Source organism: Salvelinus fontinalis, chromosome 17, assembly GCF_029448725.1.
Source record: "Salvelinus fontinalis isolate EN_2023a chromosome 17, ASM2944872v1, whole genome shotgun sequence".
Classification (NCBI taxonomy): Eukaryota; Metazoa; Chordata; class Actinopteri; order Salmoniformes; family Salmonidae; genus Salvelinus; species Salvelinus fontinalis.
In genome coordinates, this window is record NC_074681.1 from 5,273,185 (window position 1) to 5,298,793 (window position 25,609).

The following is a 25,609-nucleotide window of genomic DNA, read 5'->3' on the forward strand; positions in this document are numbered from 1 at the left end:
CACCATCACCGTGATCATCATCATGACCATCATCATTATCATCACCGTCATCATTATCATGACCGTTACCAGGATCATCCCCCTCATCATTATCATGACCGTCACCATTATCATGACCGTTACCAGGATCATGACCGTTACCAGGATCATCACCCTCATCATTATCATCAGTTCCAGTGCAGGGAGAAGAAACAGAGTCACCATTGAAGACAGCAACTGAGAAAAGACAAAAAGGCCTTGGCTGGTGGACAAGTCAGGAAGTCAGGAAGTCAGCCACAGTTCAGGGAAGGGGGAGAGGAGTATACAGAGAACAGAGGGAGGAGAAGGAAAGGGGGATACTAACGGAGGTAGGGGGCTTGGGGGACGAGGGGTCTGAGGAGTCAGAGTCTGGAGAGCCAGGGACCTTGGGGCCCAACGCACCGTCCTAGTAACCAGAATGACAACAACACCGACTAATTACTACAGAGAATTGTAGAGACTGGGTTCAAATAATATTTAAAATCTTTCAAATATTTTTAGCGTTTGCTTTAGCCTGCCTGGAGTGTTAGATGGGCGGAGTTTGAACTTTGGCATCTATAACATTGATTCCATGGTGCCAGGCAAGTTCAATCAAGCACAGAGAAAGTATTTGTAAAGATTTGAAATAGTATTTGAACCCAGGTCTGCAGAGACTACCATGGTTACCGGAGTAAACAAACACAGAAGGAATGAGCGTTTACATGGACACCAAGAGTTGAGGAAATGGTTGAATGTTAATTAGGAATTATTTTAAAATAACAATTGAACCATGCATGCAATGACAGGATATGACACATTTCAATGAAGGAAGCTCAAATCACAATAGTGACAGAGAAAGGAGAGGTTGATATCGTCATGCCTGTATCACTACTGTATCATTGGGCCATGATAGGTGATCATTGGGTCATGAGAAGTGATCATTGGGCCATGAGAGTTGATCATTGGGCCATGAGAGGTGATCATTGGGCCATGAGAGGTGATCATTGGGCCATGAGAGGTGATCATTGGGTCATGATAGGTGATCATTGGGTCATGAGAAGTGATCATTGGGTCATGAGAAGTGATCATTGGGCCATGATAGGTGATCATTGGGTCATGAAAAGTGATCATTGGGCCATGAAAAGTGATCATTGGGCCATGACTAGTGATAATTGGGCCACTCAAATAATTGGCATCTTACCATTCAAACAATGAATCCTGATCTAGGATAACTATTCAAAACATGAAATTATTTGGCTTGCTCTAAAAGGATTTGGCTAAAAGCAAATCTACCCGCACTATCATTGGGCCATGAGAAGTGATCATTGGGCCATGACTAGTGATCATTGGGCCATGAAAAGTGATCATTGGGCCATGAGAAGTGATCATTGGGCCATGAGAAGTGATCATTGGGCCATGACTAGTGATCATTGGGCCATGACTAGTGATCATTGGGCCATGACTAGTGATCATTGGGCCATGACTAGTGATCATTGGGCCATGACTAGTGATCATTGGGCCATGAGAAGTGATCATTGGGCCATGAGAAGTGATCATTGGGCGATGAGAAGTGATCATTGGGCCATGACTAGTGATCATTGGGCCATGAGAAGTGCTCATTGGGCCATGACTAGTGATCATTGGGCCATGAGAAGTGCTCATTGGGCCATGACTAGTGATCATTGGGCCATGAGAAGTGTCATGTGAATCAGAAGAGCAGGAATTAAAAAGGAAAGAGGATGAGGCAGAACTCAGTGATGGCAACAAGGAAAGTGATTGGTCTGATTGGATGAGATCATTCTTGCGCTCAGTGATTATCATGCTAGACCAGAGGTGGGCAGCTCCAGTCCTCAGGGTCCTGATTGGTGTTACACTTTTGCCCCAGCTAACACACCTGACCCCAATAATCATCTAATCAGGGTCTTCAGTTTAGAATGCCATGTGATTAATCAGCTGTGTTTAATAGGATGGAGAAGAAGAGTTACACCAATCAGGACGCAGAGGACTGCAGTTGTCCACCCATGTGCAAGGTTGATTGGCTGCTGAGATTTGAGGGCGGGGTGTATAGGGCACGGAGGGAGGGGGCACTGACTTGTGTCTGTCTGTAGGGGTGGGGGCGACCAGAGCCTGTACGGAAACGCCTGATGTTTTTGATGAGCCGCTGCAGAACAGAATCATGAGTCTACAGTGTGTCACAGTGCAACCCGATTCTCAACTGTTAACGCCTGCTGTTTTTTGACACACAGGGAACCCGGATGCCACACCTCGCATCCTAAACACACTCACAGGACAAGACACTTCAGAGACCTGGTTGGAAGAGAAACGATAGCTATGGAATTAGAGATGTAGGAAGTGCATCCGTTTTGCTGCGGACGTCTGCAGATTGATATTAACATCTCAAATGACATCCTATCCTTCACGTAGTGCACTACTACCGGAGAGCACTCCTATGTGTCCTGTTGAAAAGCAGTGGACTATATAGGGAATAACATTTGAGACACAGCCAGAATGTGACAGGGCGTCTGTCTCACCTTGTCGTTGGTGTCCAGCACGTTGGTGCTGTTTGCCCACTTGGTCAGGACGATGGGCGCCACGTGTTTCCTATCCAGACTGTGGCTCTTAGGGGTCCGGTCTCCTCTACCAGGTAGAGGGGGGGAGTGTTGGTACTGCAGAGAGGAGAGAGGAAGGGGGGGAGTGTTGGTACTGCAGAGAGGAGAGAGGAGGGGGGGGGGGGAGTGTTGGTACTTATAAACACCAACACTTTCAACTAAAAATACTAACTTAACACACTAACTAATATGAAAGTAAAAAGCCTAAATAACTTGGGGGACTAGCATTCAATCAAAGTAAAACAGTGAGGTAGTGTAGAGGAGCGTACCAAAGTAAAACAGTGAGGTAGTGTAGAGGAACGTATCAAAGTAAAACAGTGAGGTAGTGTAGAGGAACGTACCAAAGTAAAACAGTGAGGTAGTGTAGAGGACCGTACCAAAGTAAAACAGTGAGGTAGTGTAGAGGAACGTACCAAAGTAAAACAGTGAGGTAGTGTAGAGGAGCGTACCAAAGTAAAACAGTGAGGTAGTGTAGAGGACCGTACCAAAGTAAAACAGTGAGGTAGTGTAGAGGACCGTACCAAAGTAAAACAGTGAGGTAGTGTAGAGGACCGTACCAAAGTAAAACAGTGAGGTAGTGTAGAGGACCGTACCAAAGTAAAACAGTGAGGTAGTGTAGAGGAACGTACCAAAGTAAAACAGTGAGGTAGTGTAGAGGAACGTACCAAAGTAAAACAGTGAGGTAGTGTAGAGGACCGTACCAAAGTAAAACAGTGAGGTAGTGTAGAGGACCGTATCAAAGTAAAACAGTGAGGTAGTGTAGAGGACCGTACCAAAGTAAAACAGTGAGGTAGTGTAGAGGAACGTACCAAAGTAAAACAGTGAGGTAGTGTAGAGGGCCGTACCGAAGTAAAACAGTGAGGTAGTGTAGAGGAGAGTACCAAAGTAAAACAGTGAGGTAGTGTAGAGGACCGTACCAAAGTAAAACAGTGAGGTAGTGTAGAGGACCGTATCAAAGTAAAACAGTGAGGTAGTGTAGAGGACCGTACCAAAGTAAAACAGTGAGGTAGTGTAGAGGACCGTACCAAAGTAAAACAGTGAGGTAGTGTAGAGGAGAGTACCAAAGTAAAACAGTGAGGTAGTGTAGAGGAACGTACCAAAGTAAAACAGTGAGGTAGTGTAGAGGACCGTATCAAAGTAAAACAGTGAGGTAGTGTAGAGGACCGTACCAAAGTAAAACAGTGAGGTAGTGTAGAGGAGAGTACCAAAGTAAAACAGTGAGGTAGTGTAGAGGACCGTATCAAAGTAAAACAGTGAGGTAGTGTAGAGGACCGTATCAAAGTAAAACAGTGAGGTAGTGTAGAGGAGAGTACCAAAGTAAAACAGTGAGGTAGTGTAGAGGACCGTACCAAAGTAAAACAGTGAGGTAGTGTAGAGGACCGTACCAAAGTAAAACAGTGAGGTAGTGTAGAGGACCGTATCAAAGTAAAACAGTGAGGTAGTGTAGAGGACCGTACCAAAGTAAAACAGTGAGGTAGTGTAGAGGAGCGTACCAAAGTAAAACAGTGAGGTAGTGTAGAGGAACGTACCAAAGTAAAACAGTGAGGTAGTGTAGAGGACCCTACCAAAGTAAAACAGTGAGGTAGTGTAGAGGAACGTACCAAAGTAAAACAGTGAGGTAGTGTAGAGGAACGTACCAAAGTAAAACAGTGAGGTAGTGTAGAGGACCCTACCAAAGTAAAACAGTGAGGTAGTGTAGAGGAACGTACCTTGGGCAGCTCCCACTCTGACCTGGAGCCATCAGCACTGTAGTAGTAGGCTCTGCCCTGTTCATCCACATGCTTTATCCACTGGACGGACGGACACAGGAGATGAGATACACCAATTTACTAGACCATGACGTTCAAGAAGACAGAAATGTCTGTCTTTTGTCAGCAGTCTATGGGCCAGTCTAAATATGTGGTAGTGTGTGGTGCAGTGGGCCAGTCTAAATATGTGGTAGTGTGTGGTGTAGTGGGCCAGTCTAAATATGTGATCGTGTGTGGTGTAGTGGGCCAGTCTAAATATGTGGTAGTGTGTGGTGTAGTGGGCCAGTCTAAATATGTGGTAGTGTGTGGTGTAGTGGGCCAGTCTAAATATGTGGTAGTGTGTGGTGTAGTGGGCCAGTCTAAATATGTGGTAGTGTGTGGTGTAGTGGGCCAGTCTAAATATGTGATAGTGTGTGGTGTAGTGGGCCAGTCTAAATATGTGATAGTGTGTGGTGTAGTGGGCCAGTCTAAATATGTGATAGTGTGTGGTGTAGTGGGCCAGTCTAAATATGTGGTAGTGTGTGGTGCAGTGGGCCAGTCTAAATATGTGATAGTGTGTGGTGTAGTGGGCCAGTCTAAATATGTGATAGTGTGTGGTGTAGTGGGCCAGTCTAAATATGTGATAGTGTGTGGTGTAGTGGGCCAGTCTAAATATGTGATAGTGTGTGGTGTAGTGGGCCAGTCTAAATATGTGATAGTGTGTGGTGTAGTGGGCCAGTCTAAATATGTGATAGTGTGTGGTGTAGTGGGCCAGTATAAATATGTGATAGTGTGTGGTGTAGTGGGCCAGTCTAAATATGTGGTAGTGTGTGGTGTAGTGGGCCAGTCTAAATATGTGGTAGTGTGTGGTGTAGTGGGCCAGTCTAAATATGTGATAGTGTGTGGTGTAGTGGGCCAGTCTAAATATGTGATAGTGTGTGGTGTAGTGGGCCAGTCTAAATATGTGGTAGTGTGTGGTGTAGTGGGCCAGTCTAAATATGTGATAGTGTGTGGTGTAGTGGGCCAGTCTAAATATGTGGTAGTGTGTGGTGTAGTGGGCCAGTCTAAATATGTGATAGTGTGTGGTGTAGTGGGCCAGTCTAAATATGTGATAGTGTGTGGTGTAGTGGGCCAGTCTAAATATGTGATAGTGTGTGGTGTAGTGGGCCAGTCTAAATATGTGATAGTGTGTGGTGTAGTGGGCCAGTCTAAATATGTGATAGTGTGTGGTGTAGTGGGCCAGTCTAAATATGTGGTAGTGTGTGGTGTAGTGGGCCAGTCTAAATATGTGATAGTGTGTGGTGTAGTGGGAATATAGACACTACACGTGACAGTACAGTCTGTAATTCAGCCGAGAGAGATCAATAGAGAGAGAGATCAATAGAGAGAGACCAATAGAGAGAGAGACCAATAGAGAGAGAGATCAATAGAGAGAGAGATGAATAGAGAGACCAATAGAGAGAGAGAGCAATAGAGAGATCAATAGAGAGAGAGATCAATAGAGAGAGAGAGATCACTAGTGTTAGAGATCAATAGAGAGAGAGAGATCAATAGAGACCAATAGAGAGACCAATAGAGAGAGATCAATAGAGAGAGAGAGAGATCACTAGTGTTAGAGATCAATAGAGAGATAGATCACTAGAGAGAGATCAATAGAGAGAGAGATCACTAGTTTAGAGATCAATAGAGAGATAGATCACTAGAAAGATCAATAGAGAGAGAGATCACTAGTGTTAGAGATCAATAGAGAGATAGATCACTAGAGAGAGAGAGAGATCACTAGTGTTAGAGATCAATAGAGAGATAGATCACTAGAGAGATCAATAGAGAGAGAGATCACTAGTGTTAGAGATCAATAGAGAGAAAGATCACTAGAGATCAATAGAGAGAGAGCGATCAAGAAAAATAGAGCGATCAAGAGATAAATAGAGAGAGATCAACAGAGAGACAGATCAGAGGAGATCAACAGAGACAGAGGAGATCAACAGAGACAGAGGAGATCAACAGAGACAGAGGAGATCAACAAAGACAGAGGAGATCAACAGAGACAGAGGAGATCAACAGAGACAGAGGAGATCAACAGAGACAGAGGAGATCAACAGAGACAGAGGAGATCAACAGAGACAGAGAGATCAACAGAGACAGAGAGATCAACAGAGACAGAGAGATCAACAGAGACAGAGAGATCAACAGAGACAGAGAGATCAACAGAGGGAGAGAGATCAACAGAGAGACAAGAGGAGATCAACAGAGGGAGAGAGATCAACAGAGGGAGAGAGATCAACAGAGAGAGAGAGGAGATCAACAGAGAGAGAGAGGAGATCAACAGAGAGAGAGAGGAGATCAACAGAGAGAGAGAGGAGATCAACAGAGAGAGAGGAGATCCACAGAGGGAGAGAGAGATCAACAGAGGGAGATCAACAGAGGGACAGAGGAGATCAACGGAAAGAGAGATCAACAGAAATAGAGATCAACAGAGGGAGATCAACAGAGGGAGAGAGATCAACAAAGGGAGATCAACAGAGGGACAGAGGAGATCAACGGAAAGAGAGATCAACAGAGGGAGATCAACAAAGAGAGAGATCAACAGAGGGAGATCAACAAAGAGAGAGATCAACAGAGGAGATCAACAGAAAGAGACCCCGGTACCTTCTCATTAGTATAATCACTGACATACAGAGTGTGTCCATGCTCATCCAGCTCTTCTGACCAACCCCGGGGCGGGTAGCCGTACTGGCTGTCTAATTGGCTAGAATACGTGCTGTGGCAGTTGTCCTCCAACAACAGAGGCTGGAACCGACCAATGGACAGCGAGAGGGGAGGAAGGAAGGACGGGGAGAGAGAGAGCGGCGGAGTCGTCTATGATTAGGGAGGGAAACGGGAGAGGGAGGGAAACGGGAGAGGAAGGGTGAGGCAGAGAGAAAGGGAGAGAGGGAGGAGAGAGAGGGGGACAGAGATAAATAGAGCGAGAGAGGAAGGGAGAGAGATAGAGAGAAGGACCAATCACCATTGAATTATGTATGCACAGAGAGTAGAAAGCACCAATCAGTAGTCATCATGAATTACAGTCAGTGCTATTGATGCCTCCGTCCCCCATAATGTCCTCTAAAACACTAGACATTTACAGCACAGTAAAGCACCAGTCCTGGGATCAAATACTGTGACTTCTGCTCTCGTCAGTAGCGTCAGAAGAGAAGGGTTTGAAGCTTTGGGATTAAAAGGGATACTTTGGGATGTTGTCAATGAGGCCCCTTTAACTACCTTCATACTGGACACCGAGACATTAAAATGGGATCCAGTTCAGCGGACTCTGGGGAGGTAGATAAAAGGCCTCATTGCCGGCCTCCCGGGTGGCGCAGTGGTCTAGGGCACTGCATCGCAGTGCTAGCTGCGCCACCAGAGACTCTGGGTTCGCGCCCAGGCTCTGTCGCAGCCGGCCGCGACCGGGAGGTCCGTGGGGCGACGCACAATTGGCAAAGCGTCGTCCGGGTTAGGGAGGGTTTGGCCGGTAGGGATATCCTTGTCTCATGGCGCTCCAGCGACTCCTGTGGCGGGCCGGGCGCAGTGCGCGCTAGCCAAGGTAGCCAGGAGCACGGTGTTTCCTCCGACACATTGGTGTGGCTGACTTCCGGGTTGGAGGCGCGCTGTGTTAAAGAAGCAGTGCGGCTTGATTGGGTTGTGCTTCGGAGGACGCATGGCTTTCGACCTTCGTCTCTCCCGAGCCCGTACGGGAGTTGTAGCGATTAGTTAGTTAATTACAAGTTAGTAATTACTAGCGATTGGATACCACCAAATTGGGGAGAAAATGGGATAAAATCTATGTACATTTTTTTTATTTTTAAAAAGGCCTCAAATCCAGAAGTACCCCTTTAAAGGAAATCTCCGCTCAAAAACTCCGCTCAAAAATGTTTTGTTGTATTTTCTTCATTAGTCCACTGATACAGTCCCAAAACGTGTTGCATGTCTTCAAGTATTTGCATCATGATGATGTGGTCGGTGACACTTCGCATCTTGAAAGTCCGATATCTTAAAAACCTTGACTGCTGACATGCAAAACACTTGAGGGTTTTATCAACACTGGACAAATGAAAACAAAATGACAAGATAACGTTTTTGACTGGAGTTTCCCTTAAAGTCCATTAAACCAGGAAAATGAAATCAAGCATAGGGAAACATTTTTTACATGACTTCAAATAGTATTTGAATCCAGGTGTGTAAAACACAGAGAGTTGAAGACGGCCCCCTACTGAGTCTGAACACTGTTACTGTGTGGCCCCCTACTGAGTCTGAACACTGTTACTGTGTGGCCCCCTACTGAGTCTGAACACTGTTACTGTGTGGCCCCCTACTGAGTCTGAACACTGTTACTGTGTGGCCCCCTACTGAGTCTGAACACTGTTACTGTGTGTGGCCAGACAGAGGACACTGCAATAACAGCCCCCTACTGAGTCTGAACACTGTTACTGTGTGGCCAGACAGAGGACACTGCAGTAACAGCAAACTAATGAGTCTGAACACTGTTACTGTGTGGCCCCCTACTGAGTCTGAACACTGTTACTGTGTGGCCCCCTACTGAGTCTGAACACTGTTACTGTGTGTGGCCAGACAGAGGATACTGCAGTAACAGCAAACTACTGAGTCTGAACACTGTTACTGTGTGGCCAGACAGAGGATACTGCAGTAACAGCAAACGAATGAGGTTGGGAGCAGTTTGAGGAGCACCGACTGCTTCTGGCCACAAGGTGGCAGTGTGGTGCAAATATCATCATTCTAGAGACCGCAGCGAAATATACTGTATCTGTGATCCTGCCGGAACGCAGCAGTGATTCTTTCTGACTAATGTGTTTGGACGGGCGTGTTTGAGAGCACAACCACATATACCTCATGACATAAATGTGTTTGAATGTGCTTGTTTCTGTACCTAAGTGTGTGTTTGAGTAAGTGTGTGTGTGTATGTGTTTGAGTAAGTGTGTGTGTGTGTGTGTGTGTGCGCGCGTGTTTGAGTAAGTATGTGTGTTTGAGTAACTGTGTGTGTGTGTTTGAGTAAGTGTGTGTGTGTGGGTGTGTGTGCAAGTGTGTGTGTTTGAGTAAGTGTGTGTGTGTGTGTGCGCGTGTTTGAGTAAGTATGTGTGTTTGAGTAACTGTGTGTGTGTGTTTGAGTAAGTGTGTGTGTGTGTGTGTGTTTCCAACACATGTCCCAGTACATACCTCCGTCTCCCCAGTGCTGTTGCTGTGGGATTCCCCCCGGCTGCTGCTGCCACTACTGGCGTCTCTGACTCGCGGAGGTTTCCATGTCCTCTCCTGGGTGGAACGGTTGTAGTAGTAGTGTCTGCCGCTCTGGTCCTTGCAATGGCATTGAAAATCTTTGTCCATTACAATATTTAATCAAATTGACATTTTGTCTTCAGCTCGCGGTTAAAAACAGTCAAATTACATATAAACACAGATCAGACAACATCATATAGAATCATTCCCAAATGGCACCCTACTCCCTATTTAGTGCACTACTTTTGACCAGAGCCCTATGGGCCCTGTAGTGCACTAAATATGTAATAGGGTTCCATTTGGGACGCACACAGAGACAATAGCTAAGTTACACAATCCATGACGGTAGTAGTACAGACCTTGTGTGTCTCCCAGTCCCCCAGGACATGCTGTGGGGAGCTGGAGGGGTCGGGGGGCAGGCTGGTCCCAGAGATCTTCAGCTCCTGCAGGTTAGTGTAGACAGGAGACTCAGGACGACCACCCTGACCCGGCAGAGAGACAGTCTGGAGGAGAGGAGAGGAGAAAGAAAGAGATATTGGTTGGTAAATTTTAATTTTAATTTTACAATGACAGCCTACCCCGGATGGCACTGGGCCAATTGTGCACCACCCTATGGGACTCCCGAACACGGCCGGTTGTGATACAGCCCGAGATCGAACCAGGGTCTATAGCGACGCCTCTAGCACTGAGACGCAGTGCCTTGCGCCACTCGGGAGCCCTAAATACATGAATGACTTGTCTTAATGTTGACGTGAGCCACACAAACTCTTGAGAGAGAAAGAGAACGGACAGACAGCCTAATGAATAATTTACCTGATGAGGAATAACTCTGGGCACTACAGACTGAACCCCGACATCACTACAGACTGAACCCCGACATCACTACAGACTGAACCCCGACATCACTACAGACTGAACCCCGACATCACTACAGACTGAACCCCGACATCACTACAGACTGAACCCCGACATCACTACAGACTGAGCCCCGACATCACTACAGACTGAACCATCACTACAGACTGAACCATCACTACAGACTGAACCATCACTACAGACTGAACCATCACTACAGACTGAACCATCACTACAGACTGAACCCCGACATCACTACAGACTGAACCCTGACATCACTACAGACTGAACCCCGACATCACTACAGACTGAACCCTGACATCACTACAGACTGAACCCCGACATCATTACAGACTGAACCATCACTACAGACCGAACCCCGACATCACTACAGACTGAACCATCACTACAGACTGAACCCCGACATCACTACAGACTGAGCCCCGACATCACTACAGACTGAGCCCCGACATCACTACAGACTGAGCCCCGACATCACTACAGACTGAGCCCCGACATCACTACAGACTGAGCCCCGACATCACTACAGACTGAGCCCCGACATCACTACAGACTGAACCCCGACATCACTACAGACTGAACCCCGACATCACTACAGACTGAACCCCGACATCACTACAGACTGAACCCCGACATCACTACAGACTGAACCCCGACATCACTACAGACTGAACCCCGACATCACTACAGACTGAACCCCGACATCACTACAGACTGAACTCTGACATCAGCAGGTGCAGGTCAGGACATTATTTAAATGACAACAGTCTCAAATTCCCCTTTTCTCAAGTGTGTCACTAATCCCCCATGGGTTAGTAATAGACTTGTTGGTGAACACTTGACTGACAGGGATCGACATAAAACGCTTGTCCGCTTGCCCTGGGCAAGTAAAAAAATACTAAAAAATGGTCGGACAAGAAGAATATAGATTTAAATTGTCTGAATGGACAAGTAAAAAAAAAATTTACTATATCAAACAATTGGTCTACAGAGCAAGAGAGAGACAGAGCATGAGAGAGAGACAGAGCATGAGAGAGAGAGACAGAGCATGAGAGAGAGAGACAGAGCATGAGAGAGAGAGACAGAGCATGAGAGAGAGAGACAGAGCATGAGAGAGAGAGACAGAGCATGAGAGAGAGACAGAGCATGAGAGAGAGACAGAGCATGAGAGAGAGACAGAGCATGAGAGACAGAGACAGAGCATGAGAAACAGAGACAGAGCATGAGAGACAGAGACAGAGCATGAGAGACAGAGACAGAGCATGAGAGAGAGACAGAGCATGAGAGAGAGACAGAGCATGAGAGACAGAGACAGAGCATGAGAGAGAGAGCATGAGAGAGAGAGACAGAGCATGAGAGAGAGAGACAGAGCATGAGAGAGAGAGCATGAGAGACAGAGACAGAGCATGAGAGACAGAGACAGAGCATGAGAGACAGAGCATGAGAGACAGAGACAGAGCATGAGAGACAGAGCATGAGAGACAGAGACAGAGCATGAGAGACAGAGCAAGAGCATGAGAGAGAGAGACGGAGCATGAGAGACAGAGACAGAGAAAGAAATTTGCACAGCAGGTAAAATTATTATATACAACAGACTAACTAAACAGCCAATTCAAAACAGTGTACTTTGGCTGGTTATCTAGCTACTTAACCCCAACAAGTCTAACCGTTGTGGGGCGGTTTGTATGGGTTACTTTCAGATGTGTCCCATCATACTTGTCGGGGTTGTAGAGCAAAATGGAGAACACAATAGTATTCATAAGAGTCTCTCCCCCTTTCCAGATTTTGTGTGTCTCCTGATCTGACAAACACTGCTGTAGCTCGGACACCTTCCACCACAGATGAGGAAGTCTACTATAAGCGAATGTGGTGGATTGAGACGCAGCCCATGCAAACCAAACACATCTCTTTGATGGGGATGTTTTTATTATGTTACTCAGATTGACACATTGGTGCTTCAACGGACTCTTAAGGATCAACCTTTCAGCTATGTGCATGTATTAATGTCATCATGTCCAATGTCCTAAAATAACTTTCAACCGGCCCTCACGTACAACCGGCCCTCACGTACAACCGGCCCTCACGTACAACCGGCCCTCACGTACAACCACAACCGGCCCTCACGTACAACCGGCCCTCACGTACAACCGGCCCTCACGTACAACCGGCCCTCACGTACAACCGGCCCTCACGTACAACCGGCCCTCACGTACAACCACAACCGGTCCTCACGTACAACCGGCCCTCACGTACAACCGGCCCTCACGTACAACCGGCCCTCACGTACAACCGGCCGTCACGTACAACCGGCCCTCACGTACAACCACAACCGGCCCTCACGTACAACCGGCCCTCACGTACAACCACAACCGGCCCTCACGTACAACCACAACCGGTCCTCACGTACAACCGGCCCTCACGTACAACCACAACCGGTCCTCACGTACAACCACAACCGGTCCTCACGTACAACCGGTCCTCACGTACAACCACAACCGGTCCTCACGTACAACCGGTCCTCACGTACAACCGGCCCTCACGTACAACCACAACCGGTCCTCACGTACAACCGGTCCTCACGTACAACCGGCCCTCACGTACAACCGGTCCTCACGTACAACCACAACCGGTCCTCACGTACAACCGGTCCTCACGTACAACCACAACCGGTCCTCACGTACAACCGGTCCTCACGTACAACCACAACCGGTCCTCACGTACAACCGGCCCTCACGTACAACCACAACCGGCCCTCACGTACAACCACAACCGGTCCTCACGTACAACCGGCCCTCACGTACAACCACAACCGGTCCTCACGTACAACCGGTCCTCACGTACAACCGGTCCTCACGTACAACCACAACCGGTCCTCACGTACAACCGGCCCTCACGTACAACCACAACCGGTCCTCACGTACAACCACAACCGGTCCTCACGTACAACCGGTCCTCACGTACAACCGGCCCTCACGTACAACCACAACCGGTCCTCACGTACAACCGGTCCTCACGTACAACCACAACCGGCCCTCACGTACAACCGGCCCTCACGTACAACCACAACCGGTCCTCACGTACAACCGGCCCTCACGTACAACCACAACCGGCCCTCACGTACAACCGGCCCTCACGTACAACCGGCCCTCACGTACAACCGGCCCTCACGTACAACCGGTCCTCACGTACAACCACAACCGGCCCTCACGTACAACCGGCCCTCACGTACAACCACAACCGGTCCTCACGTACAACCGGTCCTCACGTACAACCACAACCGGTCCTCACGTACAACCGGTCCTCACGTACAACCGGCCCTCACGTACAACCACAACCGGTCCTCACGTACAACCGGTCCTCACGTACAACCGGCCCTCACGTACAACCGGTCCTCACGTACAACCACAACCGGTCCTCACGTACAACCGGTCCTCACGTACAACCACAACCGGTCCTCACGTACAACCGGCCCTCACGTACAACCACAACCGGCCCTCACGTACAACCACAACCGGTCCTCACGTACAACCGGTCCTCACGTACAACCACAACCGGTCCTCACGTACAACCGGCCCTCACGTACAACCACAACCGGTCCTCACGTACAACCGGTCCTCACGTACAACCACAACCGGTCCTCACGTACAACCGGTCCTCACGTACAACCGGCCCTCACGTACAACCACAACCGGTCCTCACGTACAACCGGTCCTCACGTACAACCGGCCCTCACGTACAACCGGTCCTCACGTACAACCACAACCGGTCCTCACGTACAACCGGTCCTCACGTACAACCACAACCGGTCCTCACGTACAACCGGTCCTCACGTACAACCACAACCGGTCCTCACGTACAACCGGCCCTCACGTACAACCACAACCAGTCCTCACGTACAACCGGTCCTCACGTACAACCACAACCGGTCCTCACGTACAACCGGTCCTCACGTACAACCGGCCCTCACGTACAACCGGTCCTCACGTACAACCACAACCGGTCCTCACGTACAACCGGCCCTCACGTACAACCACAACCGGTCCTCACGTACAACCGGTCCTCACGTACAACCACAACCGGTCCTCACGTACAACCGGCCCTCACGTACAACCACAACCGGTCCTCACGTACAACCGGTCCTCACGTACAACCACAACCGGTCCTCACGTACAACCGGTCCTCACGTACAACCACAACCGGCCCTCACGTACAACCGGTCCTCACGTACAACCGGCCCTCACGTACAACCGGCCCTCACGTACAACCACAACCGGTCCTCACGTACAACCGGTCCTCACGTACAACCACAACCGGTCCTCACGTACAACCGGCCCTCACGTACAACCACAACCGGTCCTCACGTACAACCGGTCCTCACGTACAACCACAACCGGTCCTCACGTACAACCGGTCCTCACGTACAACCGGCCCTCACGTACAACCACAACCGGTCCTCACGTACAACCGGTCCTCACGTACAACCGGCCCTCACGTACAACCGGTCCTCACGTACAACCACAACCGGTCCTCACGTACAACCGGTCCTCACGTACAACCACAACCGGTCCTCACGTACAACCGGTCCTCACGTACAACCACAACCGGTCCTCACGTACAACCGGCCCTCACGTACAACCACAACCGGCCCTCACGTACAACCACAACCGGTCCTCACGTACAACCGGTCCTCACGTACAACCACAACCGGTCCTCACGTACAACCGGCCCTCACGTACAACCACAACCGGTCCTCACGTACAACCGGTCCTCACGTACAACCACAACCGGTCCTCACGTACAACCGGTCCTCACGTACAACCGGCCCTCACGTACAACCACAACCGGTCCTCACGTACAACCGGTCCTCACGTACAACCGGCCCTCACGTACAACCGGTCCTCACGTACAACCACAACCGGTCCTCACGTACAACCGGTCCTCACGTACAACCACAACCGGTCCTCACGTACAACCGGTCCTCACGTACAACCACAACCGGTCCTCACGTACAACCGGCCCTCACGTACAACCACAACCGGTCCTCACGTACAACCGGTCCTCACGTACAACCACAACCGGTCCTCACGTACAACCGGTCCTCACGTACAACCGGCCCTCACGTACAACCGGTCCTCACGTACAACCACAACCGGTCCTCACGTACAACCGGCCCTCACGTACAACCACAACCGGTCCTCACGTACAACCGGTCCTCACGTACAACCACAACCGGTCCTCACGTACAACCGGCCCTCACGTACAACCACAACCGGTCCTCACGTACAACCGGTCCTCACGTACAACCACAACCGGTCCTCACGTACAACCGGTCCTCACGTACAACCACAACCGGCCCTCACGTACAACCGGTCCTCACGTACAACCGGCCCTCACGTACAACCACAACCGGTCCTCACGTACAACCGGTCCTCACGTACAACCGGCCCTCACGTACAACCGGTCCTCACGTACAACCGGTCCTCACGTACAACCACAACCGGTCCTCACGTACAACCGGTCTTCACGTACAACCACAACCGGTCCTCACGTACAACCGGTCCTCACGTACAACCACAACCGGTCCTCACGTACAACCGGTCCTCACGTACAACCACAACCGGTCCTCACGTACAACCGCTAATGGCCGACACACAGCTGATCAGGGTGCACAGTTGTTGAAACCAATGCTGCGTACTCCAGTTATAAAACCGTCTCTCAGGCACTCCAAAATGTCTAGGAAACTCTTCTATTCAATACTGACCATGTCATTCTGACAAAGTTAAAAAATACTATGCTTTCAAGATCTCCCCTGAACACAGAATATTTTAACCTTACAAATAGATAAACATCTTATCTACCTCACCCATCTTAGCCATATGATCCCTGGTTCATTGAAAGAGGGAATTATTTAATAAAGACATTCATTATTTGGCTGTACTTGCAATGTAGCAGGGTGGCCAACCTTCCTCCAGGAGATTACAGCAGCGCTACAGAGAGTGCAGGCTTTTGCTCCTGCCCTAATACACAACAATGTTTTTTTTTAAATCAGCTGCTCAACAGGACCTTGATAAGCTGACTCTGGTGTGTTTGAGCAGGGTTGGATCAAAAGCCTGCACCGTCTGTAGCTCTCCAGATATCAGTAGGATATCAGTGGGTTATCAGTGGGATATCAGTGGGATATCAGTAGGTTATCAGTGGGATATCAGTGGGATATCAGTGGGATATCAGTGGGATATCAGTGGGATATCAGTGGGATATCAGTGGGATATCAGTGGGTTATCAGTTAGTTATCAGTAGGATATCAGTGGGTTATCAGTGGGTTATCAGTGGGTTATCAGTGGGTTATCAGTTAGTTATCAGTAGGATATCAGTGGGTTATCAGTGGGTTATCAGTGGGTTATCAGTGGGTTATCAGTGGGTTATCAGTTAGTTATCAGTAGGATATCAGTGGGTTATCAGTGGGTTATCAGTAGGTTATCAGTGGGATATCAGTGGGATATCAGTGGGATATCAGTGGGATATCAGTGGGATATCAGTAGGATATCAGTAGGATATCAGTAGGATATCAGTGGGATATCAGTGGGATATCAGTAGGATATCAGTGGGATATCAGTAGGTTATCAGTGCAGTATTTTACGTGTGTTTCATACAGTAGGATATCAGTAGGATATCAGTGGGATATCAGTGGGTTATGAGTGCAGTATTTTACATGTGTTTCATACAGTGGGATATCAGTAGGATATCAGTAGGATATCAGTAGGATATCAGTAGGTTATGAGTGCAGTATTTTACATGTGTTTCATACAGTGGGACATCAGTGGGATATCAGTAGGATATCAGTGGGATATCAGTGGGTTATGAGTGCAGTATTTTACATGTGTTTCATACAGTAGGATATCAGTAGGTTATGAGTGCAGTATTTTACATGTGTTTCATACAGTAGGATATCAGTAGGTTATGAGTGCAGTATTTTACATGCGTTTCATACAGTAGGATATCAGTGGGATATCAGTAGGATATCAGTGGGATATCAGTGGGTTATGAGTAGGATATCAGTGGGTTATGAGTAGGATATCAGTGGGATATCAGTGGGTTATGAGTAGGATATCAGTGGGTTATGAGTAGGATATCAGTGGGATATCAGTGGGATATAAGTAGGTTATGAGTAGGATATCAGTGGGATATCAGTGGGTTATGAGTAGGATATCAGTGGGTTATGAGTAGGATATCAGTGGGATATCAGTGGGATATAAGTAGGTTATGAGTAGGATATCAGTGGGATATCAGTGGGTTATGAGTAGGATATCAGTGGGTTATGAGTAGGATATCAGTGGGTTATGAGTAGGATATCAGTGGGATATCAGTGGGTTATGAGTAGGATATCAGTGGGTTATGAGTAGGATATCAGTGGGATATCAGTGGGATATAAGTAGGTTATGAGTAGGATATCAGTAGGATATCAGTAGGTTATGAGTAGGATATCAGTAGGATATCAGTAGGTTATGAGTGCAGTATTTTACTTTGTAGGGGGTTAAGTGCCTTGTTCAAGGTCACAATGGCAGGAGATGGTGTATAATACACCACAGTCACAGTAAAGTAAATTAACCACAGTCACGGTAAAGTAAATTAACCACAGTCACAGTAAAGTAAATTAACCACAGTCACGGTAAAGTAAATTAACCACAGTCACAGTAAAGTAAATTAACCACAGTCACGGTAAAGTAAATTAACCACAGTCACAGTAAAGTAAATTAACCACAGTCACAGTAAAGTAAATTAACCACAGTCACCTAAAGTAAATTAACCACAGTCACAGTAAAGTAAATTAACCACAGTCACGGTAAAGTAAATTAACCAGTCACGGTAAAGTAAATTAACCACAGTCACGGTAAAGTAAATTAACCACAGTCACGTAAAGTAAATTAACCACAGTCACGGTAAAGTAAATTAACCACAGTCACGGTAAAGTAAATTAACCACAGTCACGGTAAAGTAAATTAACCACAGTCACAGTAAAGTAAATTAACCACAGTCACGTAAAGTAAATTAACCACAGTCATAGTAAATTAACCACAGTCACAGTAAAGTAAATTAACCAGAGTCACAGTAAAGTAAATTAACCACAGTCACGTAAAGTAAATTAACCACAGTCACGTAAAGTAAATTAACCACAGTCACAGTAAAGTAAATTAACCACAGTCACGTAAAGTAAATTAACCACAGTCATAGTAAATTAACCACAGTCACGGTAAAGTAAATTAACCACAGTCACAGTAAAGTAAATTAACCACAGTCACGTAAAGTAAATTAACCACAGTCACAGTAAAGTAAATTAACCACAGTCACGTAAATTAAATGAACCACAGTCACGGTAAAGTAAATGAACCACAGTCACGGTAAAGTAAATGAACCACAGTCACGGTAAAGTAAATTAACCACAGTCACAGTAAATTAACCACAGTCACAGTTAATTAACCACAGTCACAGTAAATTAACCACAGTCACAGTAAATTAACCACAGTCACAGTAAATTAACCACAGTCACAGTAAATTAACCACAGTCACAGTAAATTAACCACAGTCACAGTAAATTAACCACAGTCACGGTAAAGTAAATTAACCACAGTCATAGTAAATTAACCACAGTCATAGTACATTAACCACAGTCATAGTACATTAACCACAGTCACAGTAAATTAACCACAGTCACAGTAAATTAACCACAGTCACAGTAAATTAACCACAGTCACAGTAAATTAACCACAGTCACGGTAAAGTAAATTAACCACAGTCATGGTATATTAACCACAGTCACGGTAAAGTAAATTAACCAGAGTCACAGTAAAGTAAATTAACCACAGTCACGTAAAGTAAATTAACCACAGTCACGTAAAGTAAATTAACCACAGTCACAGTAAAGTAAATTAACCACAGTCACGTAAAGTAAATTAACCACAGTCATTGTAAATTAACCACAGTCACGGTAAAGTAAATTAACCACAGTCACAGTAAAGTAAATTAACCACAGTCACGTAAAGTAAATTAACCACAGTCACAGTAAAGTAAATTAACCACAGTCACGTAAATTAAATGAACCACAGTCACGGTAAAGTAAATGAACCACAGTCACGGTAAAGTAAATGAACCACAGTCACGGTAAAGTAAATTAACCACAGTCACAGTAAATTAACCACAGTCACAGTAAATTAACCACAGTCACAGTAAATTAACCACAGTCACAGTAAATTAACCACAGTCACAGTAAATTAACCACAGTCACAGTAAATTAACCACAGTCACAGTAAATTAACCACAGTCACGGTAAAGTAAATTAACCACAGTCATAGTAAATTAACCACAGTCATAGTACATTAACCACAGTCATAGTAAATTAACCACAGTCATAGTACATTAACCACAGTCACAGTAAATTAACCACAGTCACAGTAAATTAACCACAGTCACAGTAAATTAACCACAGTCACAGTAAATTAACCACAGTCACGGTAAAGTAAATTAACCACAGTCATGGTATATTAACCACAGTCACGGTAAAGTAAATTAACCACAGTCACGGTAAAGTAAATTAACCACAGTCACGGTAAAGTAAATTAACCACAGTCATGGTAAAGTAAATTAACCACAGTCACGGTAAAGTAAATTAACCACAGTCACGGTAAAGTAAATTAACCACAGTCACGGTAAAGTAAATTAACCACAGTCACGTAAAGTAAATTAACCACAGTCACGGTAAAGTAAATTAACCACAGTCACGGTAAAGTAAATTAACCACAGTCACGTAAAGTAAATTAACCACAGTCACGGTAAAGTAAATTAACCACAGTCACGGTAAAGTAAATTAACCACAGTCACGTAAAGTAAATTAACCACAGTCACGGTAAAGTAAGTCATAGTAAATTAACCACAGTCATAGTACATTAACCACAGTCATGGTAAAGTAAATTAACCACAGTCACAGTAAAGTAAATTAACCACAGTCACGGTAAAGTAAATTAACCACAGTCATAGTATATTAACCACAGTCATGGCAAAGTAAATCATAGTAAGCAAAAAGGGAAAACAAGGCCGGAGGTGAAAAGAGGAACTTAGTCAGGAAGGGAAGTGAAGTAAAACACAGATTGGTTCCGTACATTGACCTGACCGTTGGCTTGATACCATAAGTCATTTAGAAGGAGAGGCCGTGCAAGCACAGTCAATACAGACTACAGTCAATACAGACTACAGTCAATACAGACTACAGTCAATACAGACTACAGTCAATACAGACTACAGTCAATACAGACTACAGTCAATACAGACTACAGTCAATACAGACAACAGTCAATACAGAATACAGTCAATACAGAATACAGTCAATACAGACAACAGTTAAAGAATGATTTTTAAGCCTTGAGACGTGTATGTGTGTGTGTCGTGTGTGTGCCATTCAGAGGGTGAATGGGCAAGACAAATCATTTAAGTGCCTTTGAACGGGGGGTATGGTAGTAGGTGTCAGGCGCACCGGTTTGTGTCAAGAACTGCAACGCTGCTCAACCGTTTCCCATGTGTATCAAGAATGGTCCATCACCCAAAGGACATCCAGCCAACTTGACACAGCTGTGGGAAGCGTTGGAGTCAACATGGGACATCATCTCTGTGGAACGCCTTCGACACCTTGTAGAGTCCATGCCCCGACAAAATATTAGGAAGGTGCTCCTAACTTTTGGTAAACTCAGTGTAGTGCACTACTTTTGACCAGAGCCCAGTACAACGAGCAATGATATAGTGCACTACTTTTGACCAGAGCCCAGTACAACGAGGTACGATATAGTGCACTACTTTTGACCAGAGCCCAGCACAACGAGCGATATAGTGCACTACTTTTGACCAGAGCCCAGCACAACGAGCTACGATATAGTGCACTACTTTTGACCAGAGCCCAGCACAACAAGCGATATAGTGCACTACTTTTGACCAGAGCCCAGCACAACGAGCGATATAGTGCACTACTTTTGACCAGAGCCCAGCACAACGAGCGATATAGTGCACTACTTTTGACCAGAGCCCAGCACAACGAGGTACGATATAGTGCCCTACTTTTGACCAGAGCCCAGCACAACAAGCGATATAGTGCACTACTTTTGACCAGAGCCCAGCACAACGAGCTACGATATAGTGCACTACTTTTGACCAGAGCCCAGCACAACGAGGTACATCATAATAACGATGACTATTTCTTAAGAAACAAGATTCCAGGAATGACGGTTGTTGTCGCTCACTCATCCAATCAAAAGCCGTTTTTAGTTGACAACGTATCGGTCAGCTTTGTCACAGACTTCATAGAACCATTGCTTCTCTGTTATAGATTATACGGTAAAACATTCACAATGAAGGAACCGCTGATACGTTTAAAAGGTACAGTTCATACCCCTAACAAAAAAAGAGACTTGAGTGTGTGTGAAACAAATCACAGGAACCGACAGAGCAAAGAAAGAGAGCAAGAGAGAATGAGAGCAAGAGAGAGAGAGCAGGAGAAAGAAAGAGCAGGAGAAAGAGAGAGCAAGAGAGAGAGAGAGAGAGCAGGAGAAAGAGAGAGCGAGAGAGAGAGAGAGAGCAGGAGAGAGAGAGAGAGCAGGAGAGAGAGAGAGAGCAGGAGAGAGAGAGAGAGCAAGAGAGAGAGAGAGCAGGAGAAAGAGAGAGCAGGAGAAAGAGAGAGCGAGAGAAAGAGAGAGCAGGAGAGAGAGAGAGCAGGAGAGCAAGAGAGCAGGAGAGCAAGAGAGCAGGAGAGCAGGAGAGAGAGAGAGCAGAGGAGAGAGAGAGAGAGCAGAGGAGAGAGAGAGAGAGAAGAGGAGAGAGAGAGAGAGCAGAGGAGAGAGAGAGAGAGAGAGCAGGAGAGAGAGAGAGCAGGAGAGAGAGAGAGCAGGAGAGAGAGAGAGAGAGAGAGAGAGCAGGAGAGAGAGAGAGAGAGAGAGCAGGAGAGAGAGAGAGAGCAGTAGAGAGAGAGAGCAGGAGAGAGCAAGAGAGAGCAAGAGAGAGCAAGAGAGAGCAGGAGAGAGCAGGAGAGAGAGAGAGCAGGAGAGAGCAAGAGAGGACAGACTGGATTCTGGATCAATACTCTCTCTGTCTCAACCCTACAGGACAGACTGGATTCTGGATCAATACTCTCTCTGTCTCAACCGTACAGGACAGACTGGATTCTGGATCAATACTCTCTGTCTCAACCGTACAGGACAGACTGGATTCTGGATCAATCCTCTCTCTGTCTCAACCCTACAGGACAGACTGGATTCTGGATCAATACTCTCTCTGTCTCAACCCTACAGGACAGACTGGATTCTGGATCAATACTCTCTCTGTCTCAACCCTACAGGACAGACTGGATTCTGGATCAATACTCTCTCTGTCTCAACCGTACAGGACAGACTGGATTCTGGATCAATACTCTCTGTCTCAACCCTACAGGACAGACTGGATTCTGGATCAATACTCTCTCTGTCTCAACCCTACAGGACAGACTGGATTCTGGATCAATACTCTCTCTGTCTCAACCGTACAGGACAGACTGGATTCTGGATCAATACTCTCTGTCTCAACCCTACAGGACAGACTGGATTCTGGATCAATACTCTCTCTGTCTCAACCCTACAGGACAGACTGGATTCTGGATCAATACTCTCTGTCTCAACCGTACAGGACAGACTGGATTCTGGATCAATACTTTCTGTCTCAACCATACAGGACAGACTGGATTCTGGATCAATACTCTCTCTGTCTCAACCCTACAGGACAGACTGGATTCTGGATCAATACTCTCTGTCTCAACCCTACAGGACAGACTGGATTCTGGATCAATACTCTCTCTGTCTCAACCCTACAGGACAGACTGGATTCTGGATCAATACTGTCTCTGTCTCAACCCTACAGGACAGACTGGATTCTGGATCAATACTCTCTGTCTCAACCATGCAGGACACAATAGGATCACTGCATGGGACATGAAAGGGTTGACCTCTTGAAATACTGTATGGTCTGTGTCCCAGATGGCACCCGGTTCCCTCTAGGCATATAGTGCACTTATTCTGACCAGGGACCATAGGGCTCTGGTCAAAGTAGTGCACAATATAGAGACTCAGGGAAACGGCTGCTGAGTGAATAATGATCACAACATTGGATTGTAATTCCACACAATATGTTGCTGTAGTATCAGATCATCTGCAGTACAGTGATAAACTACTGAAATCTCAGAGAGAACACACACACACACACACACACACACACACACACACACACACACACACACACACACACACTTAGTTCTTCCTCCAATCAGAGCTGGATTTGGTTACACAGGGAAGAAGTGTAACCCAAGTACGATGCCACACACACACAGAGACACACACAAACACACACAGAGACACACACAAACACACACAGAGACACACACACACACACACACAGGACATGTTGTTTCTCCAGGAGGAAGCCTAATGTGCCACATGGCCAGTGTGTGGTGAACACTTAGCAGAGTAAAGGAGAGGGCGGGTTGCAGTGCTGATGACATTCCTGTACAACATGCCCTCTGCTCTCTCTGCTGGAGTCGACAGACAGACAGACAGACAGACAGACCGACAGACAGACAGACAGACAGACAGACAGACAGACAGACAGGCTCCTCTCCTTCATGCTGCTACCAACAGTACTCATCTGCATCCCAAATGGCACCCTATTCCCTATGTAGTGCACCACTTTTGGCCAGTTTATGGGCTATGGTGAAAAGTAGTGCTCTATATAGGGAATAGGGTGCCATTTGGAACACACCCCTCACCCTCTAACCTAGTAACTTAATTATGGGAGAACAGGTTGAGGGGGCGGGGCCAGCGTTGATGGACAGCAGGGAGAGGTGGAGATGACCAATGAGGAGAGGCAGGGGGGTACTTGAACTGTCTGACAGTGCCATGAAATCAGGAAGGTGAAATTCCATTAGGAAGGAAGGCATGTGGGCTTCCAAACGTGCATCCCAAGTGACAACCTATTTCCTATGTGCCCTGGTCAAAAGTAGTGCACTATATGGGGAATAGGGTGCCATTTGGGGCCTCACATTCTTCTCTGATTCGATTACATCACAGTAGAGCTCAGAGAGGAGTGCCTCGTGAAGAGGTGCTCTGTTCTCTCTGGGTTAGCAGCCATTTTACAGGTGGGTGGAAGAGGAATGTCAACAAGAATGCCCCGAGGGAGAGAGAGAAGGGCACGTCTGGCCTCTGGCACTAACCTTGTTCAACAGTAAAGCGTGACAGTAAAGCGTGCATGCTCTCTCTAGCAGCCAGTGTAAAGGCCTTAGGATCCTGCCAGAGGGAAGAAGTCAGTTAACTATTTATAATGGATCAGACAGAACTAAATAACACACCACCATTACTCAAGTCAATAGAGGTGACATGTTCCCTAAAACACCGTGGAGTGGACTTAAAACAACCTGGAAATGTTCTGCAGGCCAACACACACACACACACACACACACACACACACACACACACACACACACACACACACACACACACACACACACACACACACACACACACACACACACACACACACACACACACACACACACACTTGATTGAGCGGTTTCACAAGTAGGTCCTCCCACAGATAGCATCAGTAACCTATAACACAGTAACATTTAAATCAGGCAGAGTGATTTAGTCTAGGTGAAGCCTTATGTTTAGAGAGGTAATTACCTAACACCTTCTGAGAGAAAATCACGATAGGAGGCACTAGCAGGACTCTGGGTAAGGCTTGCCGATGGGGCAGGATCCAGTCTGCTGTTTCTGTAGCGTGAGGCATCTTGATGTAGAAGTACACTCACTGGGACAGGATGCTGTGGTAGCCTGGTGGTTAGAGCGTTGGGCCAAGGTTGCTGGATCGAATCCCCGAGCTGACAAGGTAAAAACCTGTCGTTCTGCCCCTGAGCAAAGCAGTTAACCCACTGTTCCCTGGGCGTCAAAGACGTGGATGACGATTAAGGCAGCCCCCCGCACCTCTCTGATTGAGGGGTTGGGTTAAATGCGGAGACATTTCAGTTGAATGCATTCAGTTGGACAACTGACTAGGTATCCCCCTTTCCCTTTCCCTGTG

The 25,609-nt window shown here is 46.8% G+C and overlaps 1 protein-coding gene across 1 annotated transcript in view; it reads right to left on the reverse strand.

The window, feature by feature from the left end:
- The window catches only part of LOC129813624 (rho GTPase-activating protein 12-like), a 123,267-nt gene that overhangs the window by 29,006 nt on the left and 68,652 nt on the right, over nt 1–25,609 (reverse strand). Inside the window, exons 3-9 of the mRNA XM_055865973.1 lie at nt 9,958–10,101; nt 9,542–9,676; nt 6,983–7,192; nt 4,316–4,396; nt 2,529–2,663; nt 2,090–2,158; nt 344–424 (exon numbers count right to left, since the gene is read on the reverse strand). Of these exons, the coding sequence (XP_055721948.1) occupies nt 344–424; nt 2,090–2,158; nt 2,529–2,663; nt 4,316–4,396; nt 6,983–7,192; nt 9,542–9,676; nt 9,958–10,101 (855 nt within the window). The remainder of the gene's footprint in view (nt 1–343; nt 425–2,089; nt 2,159–2,528; nt 2,664–4,315; nt 4,397–6,982; nt 7,193–9,541; nt 9,677–9,957; nt 10,102–25,609) is intronic.